The following is a 20536-nucleotide window of genomic DNA, read 5'->3' on the forward strand; positions in this document are numbered from 1 at the left end:
GGCTTAAGCATCAAAACTTTTAGTGTCCTTTTCCCAGCCACTTGTGTTGATAATCATACCTTTCATTTTTTGATTCTTTGCCTTCTTGAGGCCTTGTTGACCCTGTGGGTCCACATCTCCCAGGGGTAGCTAATGGCTGACTAATTCCTAACCAAGTTTCCCATCTGTCCACAAGCACCATACAAGCCTTTGATATGCAAACCACCCAATCTGGACTCAGGCCTCAATCACGCCCTTGGGGCCACCATCCAACCTGCCCTTACCACTCCAGGATCAGGTACCAGACAACCAGAGACAACTCCAATGCTCCAGAGCCCACTGAAATTACCCAAACTAGTCAATCCTAAATCCACTTGCCTAGCCTTGCCCTTCTCTTCCACTCATCTGTCTCCTGAGGGATGGAACTCTGGTGCTTTGTGTGATACCTCCCCCAGGTTGGTAGTCCCCTCCTCTTGGGAACTGTGCATATTTTTTTTCAGTAGTCACATAGATTATAGCTTTATTTATTTAGGGGGGGACTGTGCATATTAACAAACTAGCATTTCTTTTTTTTTTTTTTGGTACCGGCGATCAAACTCAGGACCTTACGCTTTCGAGGCAGGCGCCGGAACCACTGAGCTAAATCCCCAGCCCAAACTAGCATTTCAAAGGCAGTTGTCTACTGATCTATTGACCCTACCACACCTAAGTAGTAATAAAACCTATATGTTAAAACGTAAGTAATTCAAATAGGCAGCCAGGCAGGAGGCCTGCTGTGTAAGGTAGGCCTGTTGGGAGAGAAAGGAACAATTTCCAGTCTGCTTCTCAACAATTACTTTATCATGGGATCACTAAGTATTAGCCCAATTCTGCATTTGCTTTCCCAGAAGCCCCCTCTCCATGTTATTCTGGATGGTTTTTTCAGTCCTGAATGATATTCCATGTGGGGTGGGGTGAGTCTATTTACAGATAGCTTCAACAATTGCAAATGGCATTTCCATATGTGTGCTGTAAAAACAATATTTAATTCTCTTGGAAGCAAGACAGTAAGCCCAGAAAGAGAGCTTTGTCAGATGTTGTAATTGAACTGTGCTACCCTAGAGTTGTATGCTCAAGGATTGAATGACTCAGTGAGTAAATATTTACTAAATGTCTTCTGAATACTAGTTTTGTGTAGGTCAAGGAAATGACAACAGAGTTGGGAAAAGAGGGGCCATCTCAGGAAGGCAGAGAGCAAAGCAGACATAGCAAAGAATAACCACAGAAATCCTCAGAAGGTCTTGCTCCAATCCCTGGGAGTAGATGGCTTTATGTTTATAACTGAGTGACTGAGCTTTATGCAGTGAAACAAAAAAAACCAGTCTCCTTCTATCTCCTCAAACTGCACTATAAACTTCGGGCATGTAGGAGAATACTGAAGGACAGTCAGGTGATACCACTTATTCCATGGGCAAATTTAGGAATCCCTCCCTCCTCTCTTCTTTCTTCTCCATAAACATTGGTCTACTATGCAACTACTCCTGCATGTGTTCTATAACAGCAAGTAAAATTGGTGAGGACTTGGCTCTTTAGATACTATAAATGTCCACATGAGACAGACAATAGGCAAAAATCAGAAAACAGTTCTGGGTGTTTTAACAAGGGAAGTTCAGAATCTTTAGGAACATTCAGCAGTGATACTTATGAACACATCTCTGTGTGTCCAAGTTCAATTGCTCTGAAACTTTTTTAATCTGCCAAATGGAGATAATGATAGCTACACTGGCATATGTGTGACTTGGAGATGACAGTAGGAAAGTAGGTAGCACAGTTTCTGGCTTAGAGTAGGCATCTAAGAGGTAATGCTAATAATTTTATTGTAAGGATTGTAGATCTACTCTAAGATCATTTCCCCAGGATCCTATTTTACCTTCCTCTCCAAGATAGTCATGATTCCCTGTATGCCCCTCTCTCATTCTGCTGCCCACTCTGTGTACCTGCTAGTATGCCAGCTGTTTCATTCTGATGGACAACTCCAGCAAGTGACTGAAGCTCCATCTCAGTCAAATGGATTTGTTATTTTAGATGTATCAGAACCAGGGAGGTAAATGGGTACTAAATCCAAAGCAGGGTGGTCTGTGAAGAGACCACTTCTCCAGGACACTGGGAGGCTGAAGCTGGGGATGACTGTTCCATGATACCTAGCTGCTTTCTCCTCTTAGAGGTGAGGTACCACTGATGGTGAGTTTTGTTCAAGAATCAAGCAATCCTGATGTTGGTTAACTTCCTTTTAAAATAGTAGGGCTTCAGCTGGTATGTCTTTGTGTAGTCATACATATTGTTTAATGTAATTTTTAAACTTCTCTATTAATTAAAAATAGCTCTGTCCCAAGTCCACTCACTTCCTGACATTCCAGTTCTTCCTAGGGACTCCACAGACCTCTTTAAGTTAGCAAATGAAAGGAGGCCTCCAGTAGCAGGTTCTGGGTAAGAGCACACAGGCCTTGATGGAAAGTAGGAGTGCACAGATTGCTAGTGATGCAAAATCACCAGTGAAGAGCAAAATAAATTTGAAATAGATAATGGCTCAGTAAAAATTTGGCTTTTTTCCCTTCAATGGTGGCAGGACAATACTAACTCTGTAGAGCATGGCATTGTCAGCTGCCCACCCTATAAGGACTAAGGAGTAAGAAAAATTCCATGCCAAGGTATAATGCATCTGTTTCTGTTCTCATCACCATCTTCCCTTCTTTGTTTCTTCAGCTGAATATATTGGGAATTCCAGCAGAAGGAGTGTGAAGTCTCTTTCACCATCTATAACCCACCCACACTGTGGTAGGTGACTTGATGGCTAATTGCTTAAGGGCTTATAAAGTCCAACCCTGAATTCATCCATTCAGCTATTCCTTCATTTACATAATAAATATTTATTGAGTCCCTATTATGTGCCAGACACTTAGGGAAAAGAAAAGAAATTTAAGTAAAAAATAGTTTCTAGTCTCACAAAGTTCATTACCACTTGAAGAGACAGATAGCTAAACAAGATCTGCAGTAAGGAATAGAATAGACATTTTATAGAGTGGGGGGGCACCTCTGCACAGAGATGTCGGGGAAGGTGATGTTTGGGGTGGATCCTAAAGGATATATAAAAATTTTCTTAGAGATTGGAAGTGAATAGAAAGCATTCTAGGCAAAAGGAACAGACTGGGTAAAGAATACAATACAGCACAACTAACCTAAGGGGTGGAGCATAGGAGAGATGAGACTTGAGGTTAGGCAGGCCAAGATACACAAAATTAAATTTGAAGGCTCTAAATCATCAGCTATTTGTGTTCTAAAAAGTGCACTCAGGTTCCGTGTGAAGAAGGGACTGACTGGAGTCAGGGAGGCAAGTGTGGGCCTCCAAGGATGAACTTAGGCACTAGCGATGGGAAGGAGGAGGTAGATCTAAGAGCTGAAAGGGCAGCAGAATGGGTGCAACCTGAAGAAGACACAGTAGCCACAGATGAGAGGTATAAGAGAGGCAGACTCTTAGACTTGGAGCTTAGGAATGGAAGAGAATGGTGCTACAAGCTCAACCTGGGGACTCCTGAAAAGGAGGCAGCTTGGGTCAGAGGATGGTAGGTAGGCTGAGGGGCTCAGTTTTATGTTTTTTGTTTTTTATTAATTAAGTTTATTTATTGGTACATTTTAGGTATACAGTATAGTTACATTCATCATTGGGATCTTGTATCTTTACATGATGTATCTTGGTTCTTATTTTTTTCCCCTTCCTTTGCCCTCCCTTCACCCCCTCCACTCTTCCCTATTTACAAATAATTCGTTTCCATTTTTTTCCTTTTCTCATATTTTTTCTTTTCCCTTCTTTCCTTTCCCCATCCCTCCCATTTCCCCTATTCCTTTAGACCTTTTTTTCCTATTTCATAATATCAATTATACATTTTGATCCTTATTTACACTTTTAGTTTTTTACACCAGAGAAACTTTTCAGTATTTACACATGTGTGTCTTATTTATTTCACTTAAGAGTACGGCCTCAATATGCATACATTTAGCTATAAATGTCTCTAGTTTCTCATTCTTTATGGCTGAGTAGTACTCCATTTTATAAAAAAAAAACCCACATCTTCTTTATCCAGTCTCCAGGTGATGGGCAACTGGGCTGTTTCCAACTTTTAGCTATTACAAACTGTGCCGCTATAAACATGGGTGAGCATGTATCACTATGGTTCTTTTGTTTTTTTCTGTACCGGGGATCAAATTCGGGTCCTTGCGCTTATGAGGCAGGTGGTAGAACCACTGAACTACATCCCTGGCCCACTGTGGTATGATTCTTTTAATTCTTTGGGGAAGATACCCAGGAGAGGAATAGCTGGGTCAAATGGGACTTCCAATCCTAGTTTTCTGAGGTATTTCCATACTGATTTCCACAGTGGTTGCACCAGTCTGCACTCCCACCAACAATGGAGAAGGGTTCCTTTCTCCCCACAACCCTGCCAGCATTTGTTATTGGTTGATTTCTTGATAGCAGCCATTCTTTCTGGGGTGAGGTGGAATCTCAGCGTTGTTTTCATCTGCATTTCTCGAATGACCAGTGATCTTGAACATTTTTTCATATGTTTATTTGCTGCTTTTACTTCTTTGTCTGAGAAATGTCTGTTCATTTCAAATGCCCACTTTTGAATTGGGTCTTTATATTTGGGGGGTCTGATTTTTTTCAGTTCTTTATATAGTCTAGATAGTAGACCTTTGTCTGAGGTACAGCTGCTAAAAAAATTTTCCCACACTGTAGGTTGTCTTTTAGCTCTGTTGGTGGTTTCTCTTGCAGTGCAGCAGCTTTTTAATAAGATGAGATCTCAGTTGTTGATTCTTTGTGCTAGTTCCCCGTGCTACTCAGGATTTGTTCATAAAGTCTTTTCCTATGCCAATGTCTTCAAGAGTTTTACCTAACTTATCTTCCAGCAAGTTTAGTGTTTCTATTTTAATATTTAGATCTTTAATCCACTTGGATTTTAGTTTAGTGCATGGTGACAGAGACGGGTCTAGTTTTAATCGTTGGCAAGTTGAATTTAAGGAGCTCAGTTTTGCACAGGCTGTGTCTGAGATACCTGTGGGACATCTGGGTGAAGATCCCCAGTCAACAGCAGTAAGTAGAAGAGGGAGATTGAGATGGAGGTTTGAAAGCCATCTGAAAATTCAGGCTCTGGTTTACTGCATGCAGAGTAAGCAGAATGGACCAGAACTGACTAGTGTGGGATGAATGCTACACTCAGCAGTGCTGCTTGAGGGGTAAGGGTCAGAAGAACATGGCTGCCAATTCGCAGGTCTGAGGGTGAGACTAAAACACCACAGCTCCCTGCTGTCAGCCCATCAGCCGTCCAAGCCATAAGGGGAGGGGCTTGCTTTATTCCCTGCTTAAAGATTGCCTCATTTTATTATGGAAATTTGATACATACAACACAACTGCATACTTGGAAATCTTTTTTTCACACCAGAAATGAATATAAACCTCAAATTACATCAATTATAAGTTTCTTTGCAAACACTGTTCCTTCTATCCAACCCCCCTCCCCAACCACCACACAATCAGCTGCCTCTTCCTCTTGTCTGCTACCTCCTCTTCCTTTGTGGTACTGGGGAAGGGGAGGTGTCAAACCCAGAGCCTCATTCATGCTGGGCAAGCATTCCACCACTAACTCTAACCCAAGCCCCCCTTTTTAAAATTTTATTTTTTATTTTGAGATAAAGGTCTCCCTCACTTTCCCAGGCTGGTGTTGAACTTGTGATCTTCCTGTTTCAGCCTCCCAAGTAGAAGGCATTACAGGGATGCACCACTGTGCCCAGCTTAAATATTTTCTTTAGCAAAAAAGTATTTTCTTCCTTTTCTCTCCCCATCTTTATCCCAGTATATTTCCAGACTCCCCAACCAGTTAATCCATCATCTCTTTTTTATATATTTAAATTATTCTAATTTTAAAATTTCTGGAACTCATTCCCTTAATAATTTCTTTTCTTCCAAAAACAAAATCCTAAGGAATCTTTGTAGCTACAGTTTCAATCTTGAGACTTCTTTATCTGAGTACGATTAGATAACTACCTCCAAAAATCCTCAACCTTTAGGAATAAAAGCTCTTGAATCTTGGATCTCTTTCCCTGACAGATAGACTTTCTTTTCTTTTCTTTCTTTTTTTTTTGTACCGGGGATCTAGCTCAGGACCTTGCACTTTTGAGACAGACGGTGGCACCACTGAGCTAAATCCCCAGCCCACTTTCTTGAACAGATGTAACACAAAGACCAAAAGACCGTCACCCACAGCAAGTCTTCACCTAACACCAAGCCCCAGTTACCACTTCTGTAAAATGTAATTGTACTAAATACTCACTCTTAGGGTTGCGGAGAGAATTAAACAAGACAATGTGATTAATGTGTATGACATAATACCTCCCACCTTCCTCATTAAATAGTGGTGTTCATTACCATAAGTGCTCTTGGTAAGGCCCCTCCCCAGTCACCTACTATAGTAATTCTCAAGCAATGGAATATCATGCAAATTCAGGACTGGCCTATTGCTACTTCTTCTGAGAGTAATACTATAGCATGTGCCTTCCAAGCTATACCAGATAAACATAACTGGTGAACGTGGTGCAGCTTGGGGCGGTGGGATGTTCTTGTAGCAAGTATCAGTACACAGATGTTGCTGGGAGCACAGAGAAAAGTGCTAAATAGAGCCAGGGATTTAGCTCAGTGGTTCTGCTGCCTGCCTCGCCAAGTGCAAGGTCCCAAGTTCCATCCCCGGTACCATTTAAAAAAAAAAAGTGCTAAATAGCAAAAGGAGAAATGGAAAAGTACAGAGTCAGCCTCTTATTTCCAGAAAACCAGAAAAGCCTCCTTGTAGCACTTTGTCAACAAATTTCACCGATGAGCCTTAACTTACAATTTTAGAATGTAAAAAAAATGTCCTGGTTAAAAATACCCTTAGGTTAGTTCTCTTCCTCAGCATATATTTTAATCATCAAAAAACTCAAACTCCTGAGACAATCCTAGTTAGTCTTTTCTGCACTGACAGACACACTCTCTTTAGTGTAATGCTGATCTCCAAATCTTGAGTTGTTTACTTCTTTCCTGTATATATATAAAAAACTCACTCATGTTGTTGAGGTCTTACCATGGGCCAAGAGCTCAATTCTTACAACTCCATGAGGAAGTTCTATTAGTAACCCCATTTTATACACGATATTGAGGCCCCTAAAAGTTAACTAATTCATCCACATTGGCTGCTGGACATTTTTGACTCCAAGAGGATGGCTCTAGAGCCAGGCTCACCACCAGCAGCCCAGCCTGTTGACCTGCATTTCCACTTCCAAGTCCTTCTAATCTCCTATTCCTCAAAAGGCACTGTCTACAGCACAGCTAAGGGAATTTGATACTAGGGAATTTTATTTCTAGCCAAACATAAAAATAGAGATGGAGGGCAGGAGGTAGGAGGAAAGGGATAAGGGATGAAAAAAAGAAATTGTAATGTGTTATGTACATGTACCAACTCCACACAAGGAATAAAAAATTATGTAACTGCAAACCTGTACAAAAAAAAAAAAAAGGAAAGAGATCGAGAGATGGGTAGAGAGAGTAGGGGGAGAAGGGAAAGGAAATAAAAAAGGGAATTAAGGGCCGGGGATTTAGCTCAGTGGTTTCACCACCTGCTGCACAAGGGCAAGGACCCGAGTTCAATCCCCAGTACCAAAAAAAAAAAAAAAGGGAATTAAGATGTGTACCAACTTCCCACAAGGAATGTAAACATTATATACTATGGATATGTACTAATAAACTAAAAAAATAAAAGAGAGACCTCATGCAGTAAAAATATTATTTTAAAAATGTACGTACATATTTCATTTATGAAATAGTGCATTTGCTATTTAACTGAGTAAAGTATCACCTACATTAATGAAAAGTGCACACTGAAATATGTCAAAAGTAGAAATTTCAGTCACTGTGTCTCATTCTTGATTTATCTCAGATGTTCCCAAATCCTATTCTTTCTGGAATTCAGAGTATTCCAGAATAAAAAAATTTCCAATCGGCTTCAATGTTACCTCTGTGAGGCAGCTCGAGGAGGCACCCTGGGGGGCCTCTCAAAGGGTACTGTGTGAGTTCCATCCACTTGCTGCGGGCCCGGACTACGAGTTCTGGTAACTTCTGAGACTTCATTGTCCTGCAGCAAACAAGATGAGAAAAAAAGGTGAAAATTACTTAAAGTAACCAGCACAGCTGGACACCCATATCCCAAAAGTCCCTCAGCCTTCTTTTTTTTGAGCGGGTACCGGGGATCAAACTCAGGTCCTTGCGCTTTCAAGACAGGCAGCATAACCACTAAGCTAAATCCCCAGGCCCCCTCAGCCTTCTTTAGGCTCTGGCTGCAGGGTGTTCACAGACTGACAATCAATCCCGTACATGCTGGCAGCTTTCCATGTCCTCCCCGTGTTGTTGAGGAGGACAGGATGGCCCACATTCTCACGAATCTCCTGAACTCTAAATCCATACTATTCAAAGTATGGTCCATGGCCTGTCAACACCACCATCACCTAGAAGGTTGTCACAAATGCCCTCCTTGGGACCTATTCTCAGGAGCCTTCGTGGTCAAGGGTGACTCAGGTTGGCCTTCCTATTTCTCCCAGACACTGGTTCCTATGTCTGACCCCAATTCAACCAACTTGGAGAGGGGCTTCAGCCCAAAGCAGCAGCTTCCTCTCACCTCAAGGCCTTGTGGCTCTCTAGGGATTGTGCCACTCCACAGAAAAGGCCAGTGTGCAGGGCAGGAAGAAAGTAGATATGCATTGAAAATCATAGACACAACAACACTGGCCCTGGGACATATGAAACAATGTCCTTGGCTCCCCCTGGCATCCCTTGTGGCCTCTAATCTAGCCCCTGGCATAATCATTGCCCCTGGAATCCCTGCGAGTCACCAGATTCTTCCCACAGATACCACTAGCTGAGTGGATTTCAGTCTCTTTCTTTCTTTTCTCCCTCCCTTCCTTTATTCTTATTGAAGCAAAATTCACATGCTATAGAATCAACCATTTTAAAGTAAACAATTCAGTGGCATTGAGTGCATTTATAGTGTTGTGTAACCAGTACTTCTATCTAGTCTCAAAACATCTTAATCAACCCAAAAGGAAACACCGTAGCTATTAAGCAGTTAATTTCTTCCCATTCCTTCCTCCTTCCAACCCCTGCCAAATATCAATCTATATTCTGTCTCTATGGATTTCTCCATTTTAAATATTTCGTATAAATGGAATTCTACAATATATGACTTTTTCTGTGTGGGTTCTTTCACTGAATTTCTATCTCTCGCAATGAAATGATCCATAGGACAAGACAGATGGGGTGGTGACCCCAGCCCTCACCTCATTGTCGCCCTCCATCCCACTGCTCACACTGAGGAGGCTCCGTGTGCTTGACCGGTTACTCATGCTGCCTAAAGAGTACAAATAAAGTGAGCTGGACTGTGATTCACTCAGGAGAAAACGAAATGTAAAAGTCTAGCACTTATGTGACTGATAGAAACAACATATAAGCTATAAAGACAGAATTCTTCAAATGTGGATGTCTTAATACTATTTTATTAGAGTTCAGGTTCTCTGTCAGCATTATGTGAAATAGTTCACTTTTTGATTACCACTTTCAGCTTAACAGCTATCATTTACTGAGGGCTTATCACACATTAAGTGCTTCAGAAACATGACTGCCACTTTTTCCTTTGAAATTCCTATTTGATATTAGTGCTTTGATTTGACAGGGATGTAGAGGAGCTCTGATTCTCAGTTCAGTAGTATCTCTAAAATATGTAAACCAATTTTGTTACTGCAGTTTCTTACTTAGAATTACAGGAAACATGTACATATAACATACATGTAGACAAACCTTGTAATAAGAGGTGAGACACTCTCACACAAAACAAAATGCAGGGCTGGGGTGTGGTTCAAAGGTAGAGTGCTTGCTCAGCACAGCCCTGAGTTCCATCCCCAGCACCACACAAACACATAGAAAAAAATGCAAAACATAAATTCAAATGTATAATTTACATTCATGGTAGGAGCTGTGACTGTGTAAGTTTAGGTGTCCAAAGCTCTTGAATTGGGAATTTATCACCTATATCATTAGAATAGCACTGTCCAATAGAAATTGTGCTGACAATGTTCCATTTGGGTGCTATCCAATATAGTAGCTAGTGCAAAACATGACTAGTGCAATCAAGGAAATGAACTTTAAATTTTATGTTGTTTGAATTAGTTTAAATGTAAACAGCCACATATGGCTGATGGCTACTGTTATTCAGTACAGCATTAAAAGCAGCCCTAACCCATGGTGATCTAGCATTAGAGAAGGAAGAATGAGAGTTAATCAATGATAACAAGGAAATTTTAACTTTTATTTACCAATATTGCTACTAACACATTGCCAAATCTTAGGGTTGCTGAATTTCCACTTAAAATAGCTAATCTTACTGGTTTGAAAATAATGTTAGTTTTGCCTTTATCATGGAATCAACTTTGACAGAATGAATTTAGATGTTAGCTTGAATAAAGCAGTTAGGATTATAATTTTGGAGTATTTCTTGGGAGCAGATTTTATATCTAAAATAATATGTCAAAATATTTTCATAAACCAGGGAATTCAGAGTTTGTTAGGAGCATGTGACCCTGTCCTTTTCTGCTCATTTAGGCACACATAATACTGTTCACCTGACCAGGGTGTCCTTTTCTCTCCATTTGCCCTGGCCCACTGCTGTCCACAAGCTAAAATCTATTCAGGAAAATACCATCAAAATCCGTCCAGGTTTCCTTAACTAGAAGTAAGCCCTGGGCACATGGGCTTCTATCCCTCTGTGCCTGAGCATCCCCACATCATTCATCATGGTCCCTCCCATTTGGTCATAATAAGCCACACTGTTCTGAAGGTTATCTGCTATCAGAAAGTAAAAACTGGTCACAAGCACTGGCTCTGTAACTCTGGAAATTTATACCCATCAGCTCCCATTGTCCCCTCCCTTGGCATTCTTAAATCTTTAACCCCAGTGTTTGGCTCCAAACCTTGGCTGCCCTGGTTCAATTGCTCTGGCCGTTGCCCCTCTCTAGGCTGTTGACTTTTGGCCACATCCTGCTGGGCTTCACAGTTGGCAGTAAGCCCTGGCCCCAGCCCTATCACCTGTACTCTTTCCAGGGGGAGGGAGGGCACTGCCATCCCTTGCCAGGCTCTGTCGCTGGGGAAGAAGGATCAGATGAGCATCTAATTCATACTATTTCTGTTCTTTCTTTCCTCTATTATAAGCTCTTAAAGACAGGCACTGGTTCTTTTTCATTGTTGTGTGTCCAGTATGCAGTCTAGTTCAGTTTGCATAAGCTGTCCTCTGTGCAAAAATGAGGGGAATATAATCATGTACTGTATAATACGACCCTCAAGAAACTTGGACCAGACAAGAGAAGACGGAGAAGGGTCAACAGTCCTTCTGAAATGGAACTTTTGTTCTCTTAAACATAATTCTAATATCTTGAGTTTTTGGTTATAACCAGATGTAACCTGAAATTATTTTTCTGTGGTTTCCAAGCCATGACAGCTGCAGCATTATAAAAACAGTTTTTGGGCTGGGGATTTAGCTCAGTGGTTCTGGCGCCTGCCTCGCAAATGCAAGGTCCCAAGTCCGATCCCCAGTACCAAAAAAAAAAAAAAAAAAAAAAGTTTTGTTTTCAGGATATGACTCTGGGGTAAAAGGGCAGTTGGTGGATCAGAGTAGAGCCACACTTAGTCTCTCCCTCCCTGCCCTTCTATTTGGAAGGCAGTACTTCTCTGGTAAGAGAACAAATAGCCCTGGGTGTGAATCCCAGACCCCCTGCTTACTTGCCAAGAGACCAGAGCAAGTTGCCTAAACTCTCCAACTCTCCATTTCCTTATCTGGAAACTGGGCCCTTGTTGTATAGAATGAATTAGATCACGTGGTAATATGCTTGGCACACAGCCAGCAAAGAGTAAACTTTGATTAATGAAAGCGCCTTTCTGTGTGTATGTGTGTGTGTGTGTGTGTGTGTGTGTGTGTGTGTATGCGCAAGTGCATATATATGTATACAGCCAAGCATTTTTCTGGGAAACAGATCCAGAACATGTATCAGGCTCTCAAGGGGATTAAGAATCCCAGGCTCAGGGCTGGGGATTTAGCTCAGTGGTTCTGCTGCCTGCCTTGCAAGCGCAAGGTCCTGAGTTCGATCCCTGGTACCAAAAAAAAAAAAAAAGAATCCCAGGCCAGATAAGCTGTTGGGTGGTCCAACATTTCATTTGTGGATTTTCTGCCTCACATTTATAGAGACATGAATCTTGAAATTCGGCTTCTCCCTGGCTTTTTCATTACTTTTCCAGCAGCTTTGATAACACTGAAATGTATGGAAGAGAGAAACTCTATGGGGTATATGAAGCCAGCGTGGCTGGAGTCAGCTAACAGTCCCCTGGATGTAGAAACAAAGCCCCAGGCCCTCACCTGTACATCAGTGGGCACTGTCTGCACAGTCAGACTCTCACTGAAGTGCAGAGGAATCATATCCTAATTACATCCTCAACTGTCTATAAAGTTGGAATTCTCAAATCTAAGTCCATCGTTTTCTAATGTTCTGACTTTGTGCTCTCGCCTTCCCCTTCACCCAGCTGAGGAAGCAGCAAGAAATAGGGCTGAAGAGTGTTGGCTCTGGACCCAGACTGACTTTAAACCCAGCCTGACCATATTCACTACTTAACTAAGTCAAAACACTAACCCTCTAAGTTTCCTCCTTGGTAAATAGAGGTCAAAGTACCTCTTAAAGAAGTTTTGTCTTGTCGTGGAAAGAAAAGGTTTGGTCATAATTCAACAATCTATGAAGAAGATTCAAAGATCATCAATGCTCAATATAGGTTAATTATTTTTATTAGGTTTTGCTATTTATAAAAAGGAAAATTAATAATTATGCAACCTGGTTTCACATGATAAAAGCAAACTTTACAATTATTCCCCATATTTTACTCTTTTCAAACCAAATCAGGTCCCCATTGAGATCTTCGGGCTCATGACAGAATGTTTTCAAATGCCTCAAGCCACCAGCTAGAGTTCAGGGTTGAGGGCACCAACCCACTTACTCGCTGTGCTGGAGGTACTGTCTGTTTTCCAGTCGCCACGCCTTAGCTCTGTCCTTGAGGGGAAGACACTTTTCCTGGGGCTGCTCTCATAGACTCCAAACTCCACTTTCCCAGGCAGGTGCTGTGAGTGCCGGATGGGGACTGTGATCTCCAAGTCTGGAATCAGAAGAACAGGGATAAGCTTCAAGTGAGCAGATTGTCATCTACCTGTCTGCTCCTTGCCCCCTCTCCACCTGCTTTCTTCCACCCTCTAGCCCAGAAGGAACCTGACAGTGAGGGAGGAACCCTGGATTGTTTTCCCTGCCCACATCAATGGTGAAACCCTGGACTCCTGTGTGGCCAAGCTGAGAGACAGAAGGAAGGGATGCCAGGTTATGAGAAGAGGGCAGAGAACCACTTGCATGTCAGGGAGTGGTTGAGACATGGTCAGAGAGGTGCCTGGGTTCTCAGCTCCTCCACTAGCAGCTGTGCAGCTTTAGGAAGTCAGTTAACCCTCTTTTCTGAGAAGGGTGTTGTGTGCATCATTGGCCATCATTAACAGACCACCTTGGGCACCAGGTTTATTCTAAGACATTCCATATTTTTCACTCACTGAATCCCCGTAACCCCCAAGAAATCAAAGCTATTATCATCTCCAGCAGAAACTATGCACAGAAAAGTGAAGTTGCGTCCCTGTCACACAGCAGGAAATGGTAGATGTGGGATTTAGATGTTGGCGTGAGAGTCCAGGCACTTCCTCACTTGCTCCCTTAACACATGATGCACAGCAGGTGGGAAGGTTTGGGGTGGGTGGCCCATATTGCCAGCAGTGACCCACAGAGTTAATGACAGGAGGTCCTTCAGGTCCCTGAAAGCTTTTGTGACTTGCAAGGCAGATTAGTGGTAAAGAAGACTGCTCCTCTGCCTAGCAAAGCACTAACTTGACCTCTTTACTGGCTTAGCCCTGTCCAGTGGTTTGCCTTTATTCTTCCCTAGAGTTCTACCTTTGGGTTCTAACTCCCGCTGAGCAGAATGACATGTTGGTAGTGCTGGCAGCAACTTCCTCTTTAGGTAAGTGTAAAGCAGATGAGCCCCTGGCTCAGAGCTCCCCTTGCTGGCCCCGCTGTGGAAGTGGGGAGGGTTGGGGTGTGGGGAAGAAGAGGGATAAACTTTGAGACCTGTGCTCTTATCCTTGTGGTACCACTTTCTCTCCCTCCTCTCTACTTCCATGGGATGGGAGTAACAGGAAGTTTAGATGGGCTGTGTAGCAGAGGTGACTGCTGCCAAAGCCAGAGGTTGGGGAAGAAGGGTGAATGAATATACTAGAACTTTATGAAAGAACAGCATGCAGGGTGCCACACGGTGAACATTCAGCATAAAGAACACTAAAGGGTGGATTACGTCTTCCAAAGGCCCATGTATTGGCTTGGTCCCAACTTGGCACTATTGGGAGATAGTGGTGAGGCATTTAGGTCATTGGGAGCATCCCTTTGAAGGAGATAGTAAGACCCTGGCTCTTTCTTCTTTCTCACTTTGATCTAGGAAGAAATTTTGCTTTGCCATATGTTCCTCCCATAATGTGTTGCCTTAGGGCCAAATGATCAGAGTCTGAAACCTCCAAAACTGAGCCAAAACAACCCTTTTTTTTTTTATAACTTGGTCATCACAAGTATTTGTTGCAGTGATGGAAAGCTAACACAGTGTCCAGTTATGTAAGTTTACTCTTTTAACAGTAATGGTATTAAAGTCCCTGATATAAAAAATAGAAATAATTAAACCCTTACCCTCAAAAAATTCCCCATCAGAGGGCCTGCTTCCTGGGGAGCAGTGGTGAGAGGGGACTAAAGTCATGCTCCGTTGGAAAATTTTAGATATTAACCATTCTGATTTAAACTATAGGTACTAGAGGGTATAAATCACTTATTTGGAGTCTGATTAACCTTGGGTGAATTTTGTATAATGTTTCAAAACTTACGATCCTAGGGCTTGACCTGAAATGGTTATTCCTAGCTCATTGCACTCCCTCTGGAAGGCTCTGCTTGAGAGAGTGCCAGCACATGTATGAGGCTGTGTGTGACTATAGGAGCAGATGGTTTTAGAGTGCTTCCATGTGCCAGGCACTGTAGTGGGCACAGATTATACTAAGACTCCTTCCTCGTGGGATGGGCACTTTTTTGTCACTTTGCAGATAAGGACTGAGTCTCAGGGAGGTGAAGTATCTTGCCTGTGGTTCCCAGTTCAGATTTCAGTGTGCTGAAATCTGACCCCAACCTTTCTGGCTCCAAGATTCATGCCTGTGTTCCTTTGCTTCTCTGCATGTGTGTCCATCTTGCTTCAGTAACTCCAAGGGCACCAGATGGAGTCCAGGGGGTAGAAAGATGTGATGATATCAGAAGGCTCAGTTCTTAAGCCCAGCCTGTTGAGCACATGGGACTCCAGTGCTACAAACTCCTGGGCCTTCAGACATAGGGCCCACCACCAAATCACAGGCTTTATGCTGCTGCTATATTTAAGAGCTTGTAATGTTTCATTTAATCAAGACTTCTATCTTTGGGCTCATTTGCTTTATTTTAAAAAGTACCTCGGTCATTTTGCCTCCTGGAGTTCTATTATCTGACCCCCCAATGACTGTGCAGACATTGACCCAGACTTTCTGCTTCCTTTGCGCGCTACTCCTCTCCTCCACTGGGAGGGCAGATACACCTGAGCTTGGGGAGTGGTGGCATGAATTTAAAATCTAGGCGTATAAGCAGAAGTCTTAGGATGAACTCTCTTTCTGCCAAGGTTATAAACTTTAACCACTCTGCCCCATAACAGTCAAAACCATTAACATTAGCTAGGCTACTACTTTCTGCACAACAGTGCATAGTGTCATGGGGCTGACCTTAGAAAGGAAAACTGAACCTACAAGAACATAAAGATAAGTAACCCATAAACTACCAGGTGGCAAAGACAATGGCTCATAGATCTTTGTATCTGGCTGGGTGACCTGTGCTCAGTGTTTGCAAGAGGAATCCCAGTGCTTGTGGGAGTGTTTGTGGGTGGTGTCACCAGACATTTTTCTAAAACCAATCACTACAACAAAGACTTTCTGAGCTCTGTGAATGTACTGTCCTGCACACTGGGGGTTCAGAGCACAAAGCAGACATGTTCTTGCCTTTAAGGAGCTTACCATAGGAGGAAGCAAGTTACTGGACCATAACTGTTAGAGTAGAAACAAGGTACTCCTGGTCTCTGATACATAACAAGAGGAAAAGCGACCAAACAAGAAGTGAGATGTAGAGGGCACCAATGGAGACAATGGCAAATAAATCTTCTCTGAAAATTAAAAGACCCAGCAGATGAAGATGTGAGGGAAAGTAGCAGGTCAGCAAAGGCAAAGGCCTTGAGTGAGGGTAGGGGATGAAGGGAGAATGAGCTCAGAGGTCACATCATGTGAGGCCTTGTAGGCCACAGTGAGGACTTTGTTTTAATGCTGAGCATCACAGGAGCCGCTGGAGGGCTTAGACCAAGGGAGTGACATCATCTGATTTTTTACTTTTAGAATGGGTTTGGTTATAGTTTGGAAGGTTATCTGTACAGGGGCAAGAGTAGGCATGAAGGGACAAGTGAAGAGGCTACTGAGTTTTGGCAAGAGATAATGTGCTACAGCTGTCACACAGGAGATGGTCAGAAATGACCAGATTTAGGATGTGTTTTGGAAGCAGAACCCTTCGGGATTGCTAGCAGTTAAATGAAGGAATGAGGTAATACCAAAAATAACAATGAAAAAGAAGTACCAGGTAAAGGGATAATAGCTTCTATAAATGCTCAAATGAGGATGGACTCAGGTAGCCTGCAGTGGTTCTGCCAGGCCAGGTGACAGTAATGAGGCCCACCATGCCAGAGGATCTCAGTGGGAAGATGCAGTGTGGACAAATCAAAGTCCTTGCTCAAGAGTGATAGTGCCACATGGCTGCTACCCTGGGAAGGGTGGGTCAGGGGAACAGAGGAGCCCAGTCCTCAGTGTGCACAAATGGAATCCACCTATGTTATCGTATGGTGGGAGCCCCACTAACCTAGGTCCTGGGATTCTGAATCAGTGTGTGATTTGGGAATTGATGACACAGACTCACCACTGAAGTCAGAAACAGGACATTCTGTGAATGGGGTTTTCTCCTTTCTCTGCTCAAGAAACATATGTCCTCCCAGTTGGCAAAGACAGCCAGGCACCAGTCCACTCAGGCCACAGCAGAAAGGAGAGTCAAGCAAAACAACAGTGGCCCCATAAAGCAGCCGCACATACCTGTCTGCTTTCCTGATTTCTGTTTCTCTTTCTGTCTTCGGGTGATACTATCCCTTAATCGTTTAAGATTCTCCTATAAAAAAAAAAGAAGAGTTTAAATATATACCAGAATTATATCCTTTGAACATTAGAATTACATTCTGATGATATGCTGTATGCAAAGTCTATCACATTGCAGTATCATTTTCAAAATGTAAATGAGGCTCAGTGTAGTTGGCTCCCAGACAAACCCACATCCTCATCGAATTTGTGCCCAAAAAGAAGACACCTCTTCCACAGTACAATGTCTTCCCACTCATCTGGCTCCCAGCTCCATTCCCCACTCTATGACCCTTTGCCCTTCTCTATGGACACCATGTAGCAAAACCGGTATCTGACCTGCTCACAAATACTCTGCATATATTCTTTTTTTAAAATTAATTTTAATGGTACATTTTAGGTATACAATATAATGACATTCATCATTGGAAATTTGCACCTTTACATAGTCTCTCTTGGTTCTTATTTTTCCCCCTTCCCCTGCCCGCCCTTCAACCCCTCCATCCCTCCCTATTTACAGACACTTTGTTTTCATTTTTTCATTTTCTCATATTAATTCCATTCCCTTCTTTCCTTTCCCCTACCCTTCCCTCTTCCCCTTCCCCTTTGCCCTTTTTCTTCCTATTTCACATCATCTCTTATACCTTTTAGTCCTTATTTACACTTTCAGTTTCTCACACTAGAGAAACTATTCGGTATTTACACGATGTGCCCTATTTATTTCACTTAAGAGTTTCGCCTCAATATGCATCCATTTAGCTATAAATGTCTCTAAATTTATCATTTTTTATGGCTGAGTAGTACTTCATTTTACAAAAAAGAACACATTTTCTTTATCCAGTCTCCAGTTGAAGGGCATTTGGGCTGCTTCCAAGTTTTAGCTATTACAAATTGTGCTGCTATGAACATGGGTGCACATATCTCACTGTGGTATGATTCTTTTAATTCTTTGGGGAAGATTCCCAGCAGGGGAATAGCTGGGTCAAATGGGACTTCCAGTCCTAGTTCTTTGAGGTATCCCCATACTGATTTCCACAGTGGTTGCACCAGTCTACACTCCCACCAGCAGTGGAGCAGTGTTCCTCTTTCCCCACAGCCCCACCAGCATTTGTTATTGGTTGATTTCATGATAGCAGCCAATCTGGGGTGAGGTGGAATCTCAGCATTGTTTTCATTTGCATTTCTCGAATGACGACCAGTGATGTTGAACATTTTCTCATATGTTTCTTTGCTATTTCTATTTCTTTGTCTGAGAAATGTCTGTTCATTTCAGATGCCCATTTTTGGATTGGGTCTGTAAATTTGGGAGGTCTGATTTTTTAAAATTCTTTATATATTCTAGATAGTAGACATTTGTTTGAGGAACAGCAGGGGAAAAATTTTTCCTAGATTGTGGGTTGTCTCTTCACACTGTTGGTGGTTTCTCTTGCTGTGCAGAAGCTTTTTAATAAGAAGAGATCCCACTTGTTGACTGTGCTAGTTCACCGGCAACTGAGGTTTTGTTCATAAAATCTTTTCCTACACCAATGTCTTCAAGAGTTCTACCTAAACTCTCTTCCAGCCGGTTCAGTGTTTCCGTTTTAGTATTTAGATCTTTGATCCATTTGGATTTTAGTTTACTGCATGGTGAGAGATATAGGTCTAGCTTTAATCTTTGGCAAGTTGAAACCCAGTTTTTCCAGCACCATTTTTTAAAGAGGTTATCTTTCCTCCAGTGAGGGTGTTTGGCTCCTTTGTTGAAGATGAGGTGGCTGAGTGTGTCTGGAGTTGTTTCTGCATCTTCTAATCTGTTCCACTGGTCCTCAGGTCTGTTTCTTTTCCAGTACCATGCTGTTTTTATCACAGTAGCTTTATAGTATAGTATCAAGTTGGTGGTTGTTATACCACCTTCCATGTCTCTGTTGCCTAGAATTGCTTTTGCTATTCTAGGTCTCTTCTTTTTCCATATGAATTTTTGGATTGTTTTCTCAAGGTCCATGAAGTATGCTTCTGGGATTTCAATTGGGATTGCACTGAATCTACATAGCAGTTTTGGAAGTATGGCCATTTTCTTTTTCTTTTTCTTTTTTTTTTTTTTTTTTGGTACCAGGGATCAAACTTGGGTCCTTGCACTTAAGCAGCAGGCAGCAGAACCACAGAGCTAAATCCCCAGCCCAGTATGGCCATTTTCACTATGTTGATTCTTCCTAACCAGGAGCAAGGGATGTCTTTCCATTTTCTGATATCCTATTTGATCTCTCTTTTCAGAGTGCTATAGTTTTCAGAGAAGAGGTTTTTATTTCTTTTGTTAGGTTGATTCCTAGGTATTTCAGTTTTTTGGATGCTATTGTGAAAGGAATTGTTTGCCCTATTTCTCGCTCAGTGAGTCTGTTGTTTGTGTAGAGGAAAACTACTGATTTTTGTATGATGGCCTTGTATCCAGCTACTTCATTGAATTTGGTTATTAAGTCTAGAAGACTTATGGTGGAGTTCTTGGGGTCTTCTATGTAGAGTATCATGTCATCTGCAAATAATGACAATATGACTTTGTTTCCTATCCATTATTCCTTTTATTTCTTTCTCTTGTCTGATTGCTGTGGCTAATATTTCCATATCTATGTTGAACAGGAGTGGTGATAGTGGACATCCTTGTCTTGTTTTTAGGGTGAAGGATTTCAGTTTTTAACCATTTAGTATGATATTGGCTGTTGGGGTTTTTTTTCCATTAAGTTTATTGATACATTTTAGATATAAAATACAGTTACATTCCTCATTAGGATCTTGTACCTTTACATGATGGATCTTGGTTCTTTTTTTTTTTCCCCTTTCCCTGCCCTCCCTTTTCCCCCTCCACCCTTCTCTATTTGCAAAGTCTTTGTTTTCATTTATTTTTCCTTTTCTCATATTTTTTCTTTTCCCTTCTTTCCTTTCTTCAACCTCTCCCACTTCCCCTACTTCTTTAGACTTTTTCTTCCTATTACACAATATCAATTATACATTTTTAAATTACAATATCAAAATTCAGAGGACCTTATCATACATTTTACAGAATTTAAAAGGATATAGAAAGCATATTACAAAAATCCTTTTTGAAATAAATTTGACAACTTCTAAGAAGTACCTTGGAAGACAAA

At 41.9% G+C, this 20536-nt stretch overlaps 1 protein-coding gene across 1 annotated transcript in view; it reads right to left on the bottom strand.

Moving 5' to 3' along the window:
* The window catches only part of Pik3ap1 (phosphoinositide-3-kinase adaptor protein 1), a 137479-nt gene that overhangs the window by 7474 nt on the left and 109469 nt on the right, over window positions 1–20536 (bottom strand). The window contains exons 13-16 of the mRNA XM_004838578.3: window positions 17385–17457; window positions 13121–13276; window positions 9370–9440; window positions 8053–8171 (exon numbers count right to left, since the gene is read on the bottom strand). Coding sequence (XP_004838635.1) covers window positions 8053–8171; window positions 9370–9440; window positions 13121–13276; window positions 17385–17457 — 419 coding nt within the window. The remainder of the gene's footprint in view (window positions 1–8052; window positions 8172–9369; window positions 9441–13120; window positions 13277–17384; window positions 17458–20536) is intronic.

Source organism: Heterocephalus glaber, unplaced genomic scaffold (assembly GCF_053883595.1).
Source record: "Heterocephalus glaber isolate CG9 unplaced genomic scaffold, H.glaber_assembly_v1.0 deba00001497, whole genome shotgun sequence".
NCBI classification, from domain to species: Eukaryota; Metazoa; Chordata; class Mammalia; order Rodentia; family Bathyergidae; genus Heterocephalus; species Heterocephalus glaber.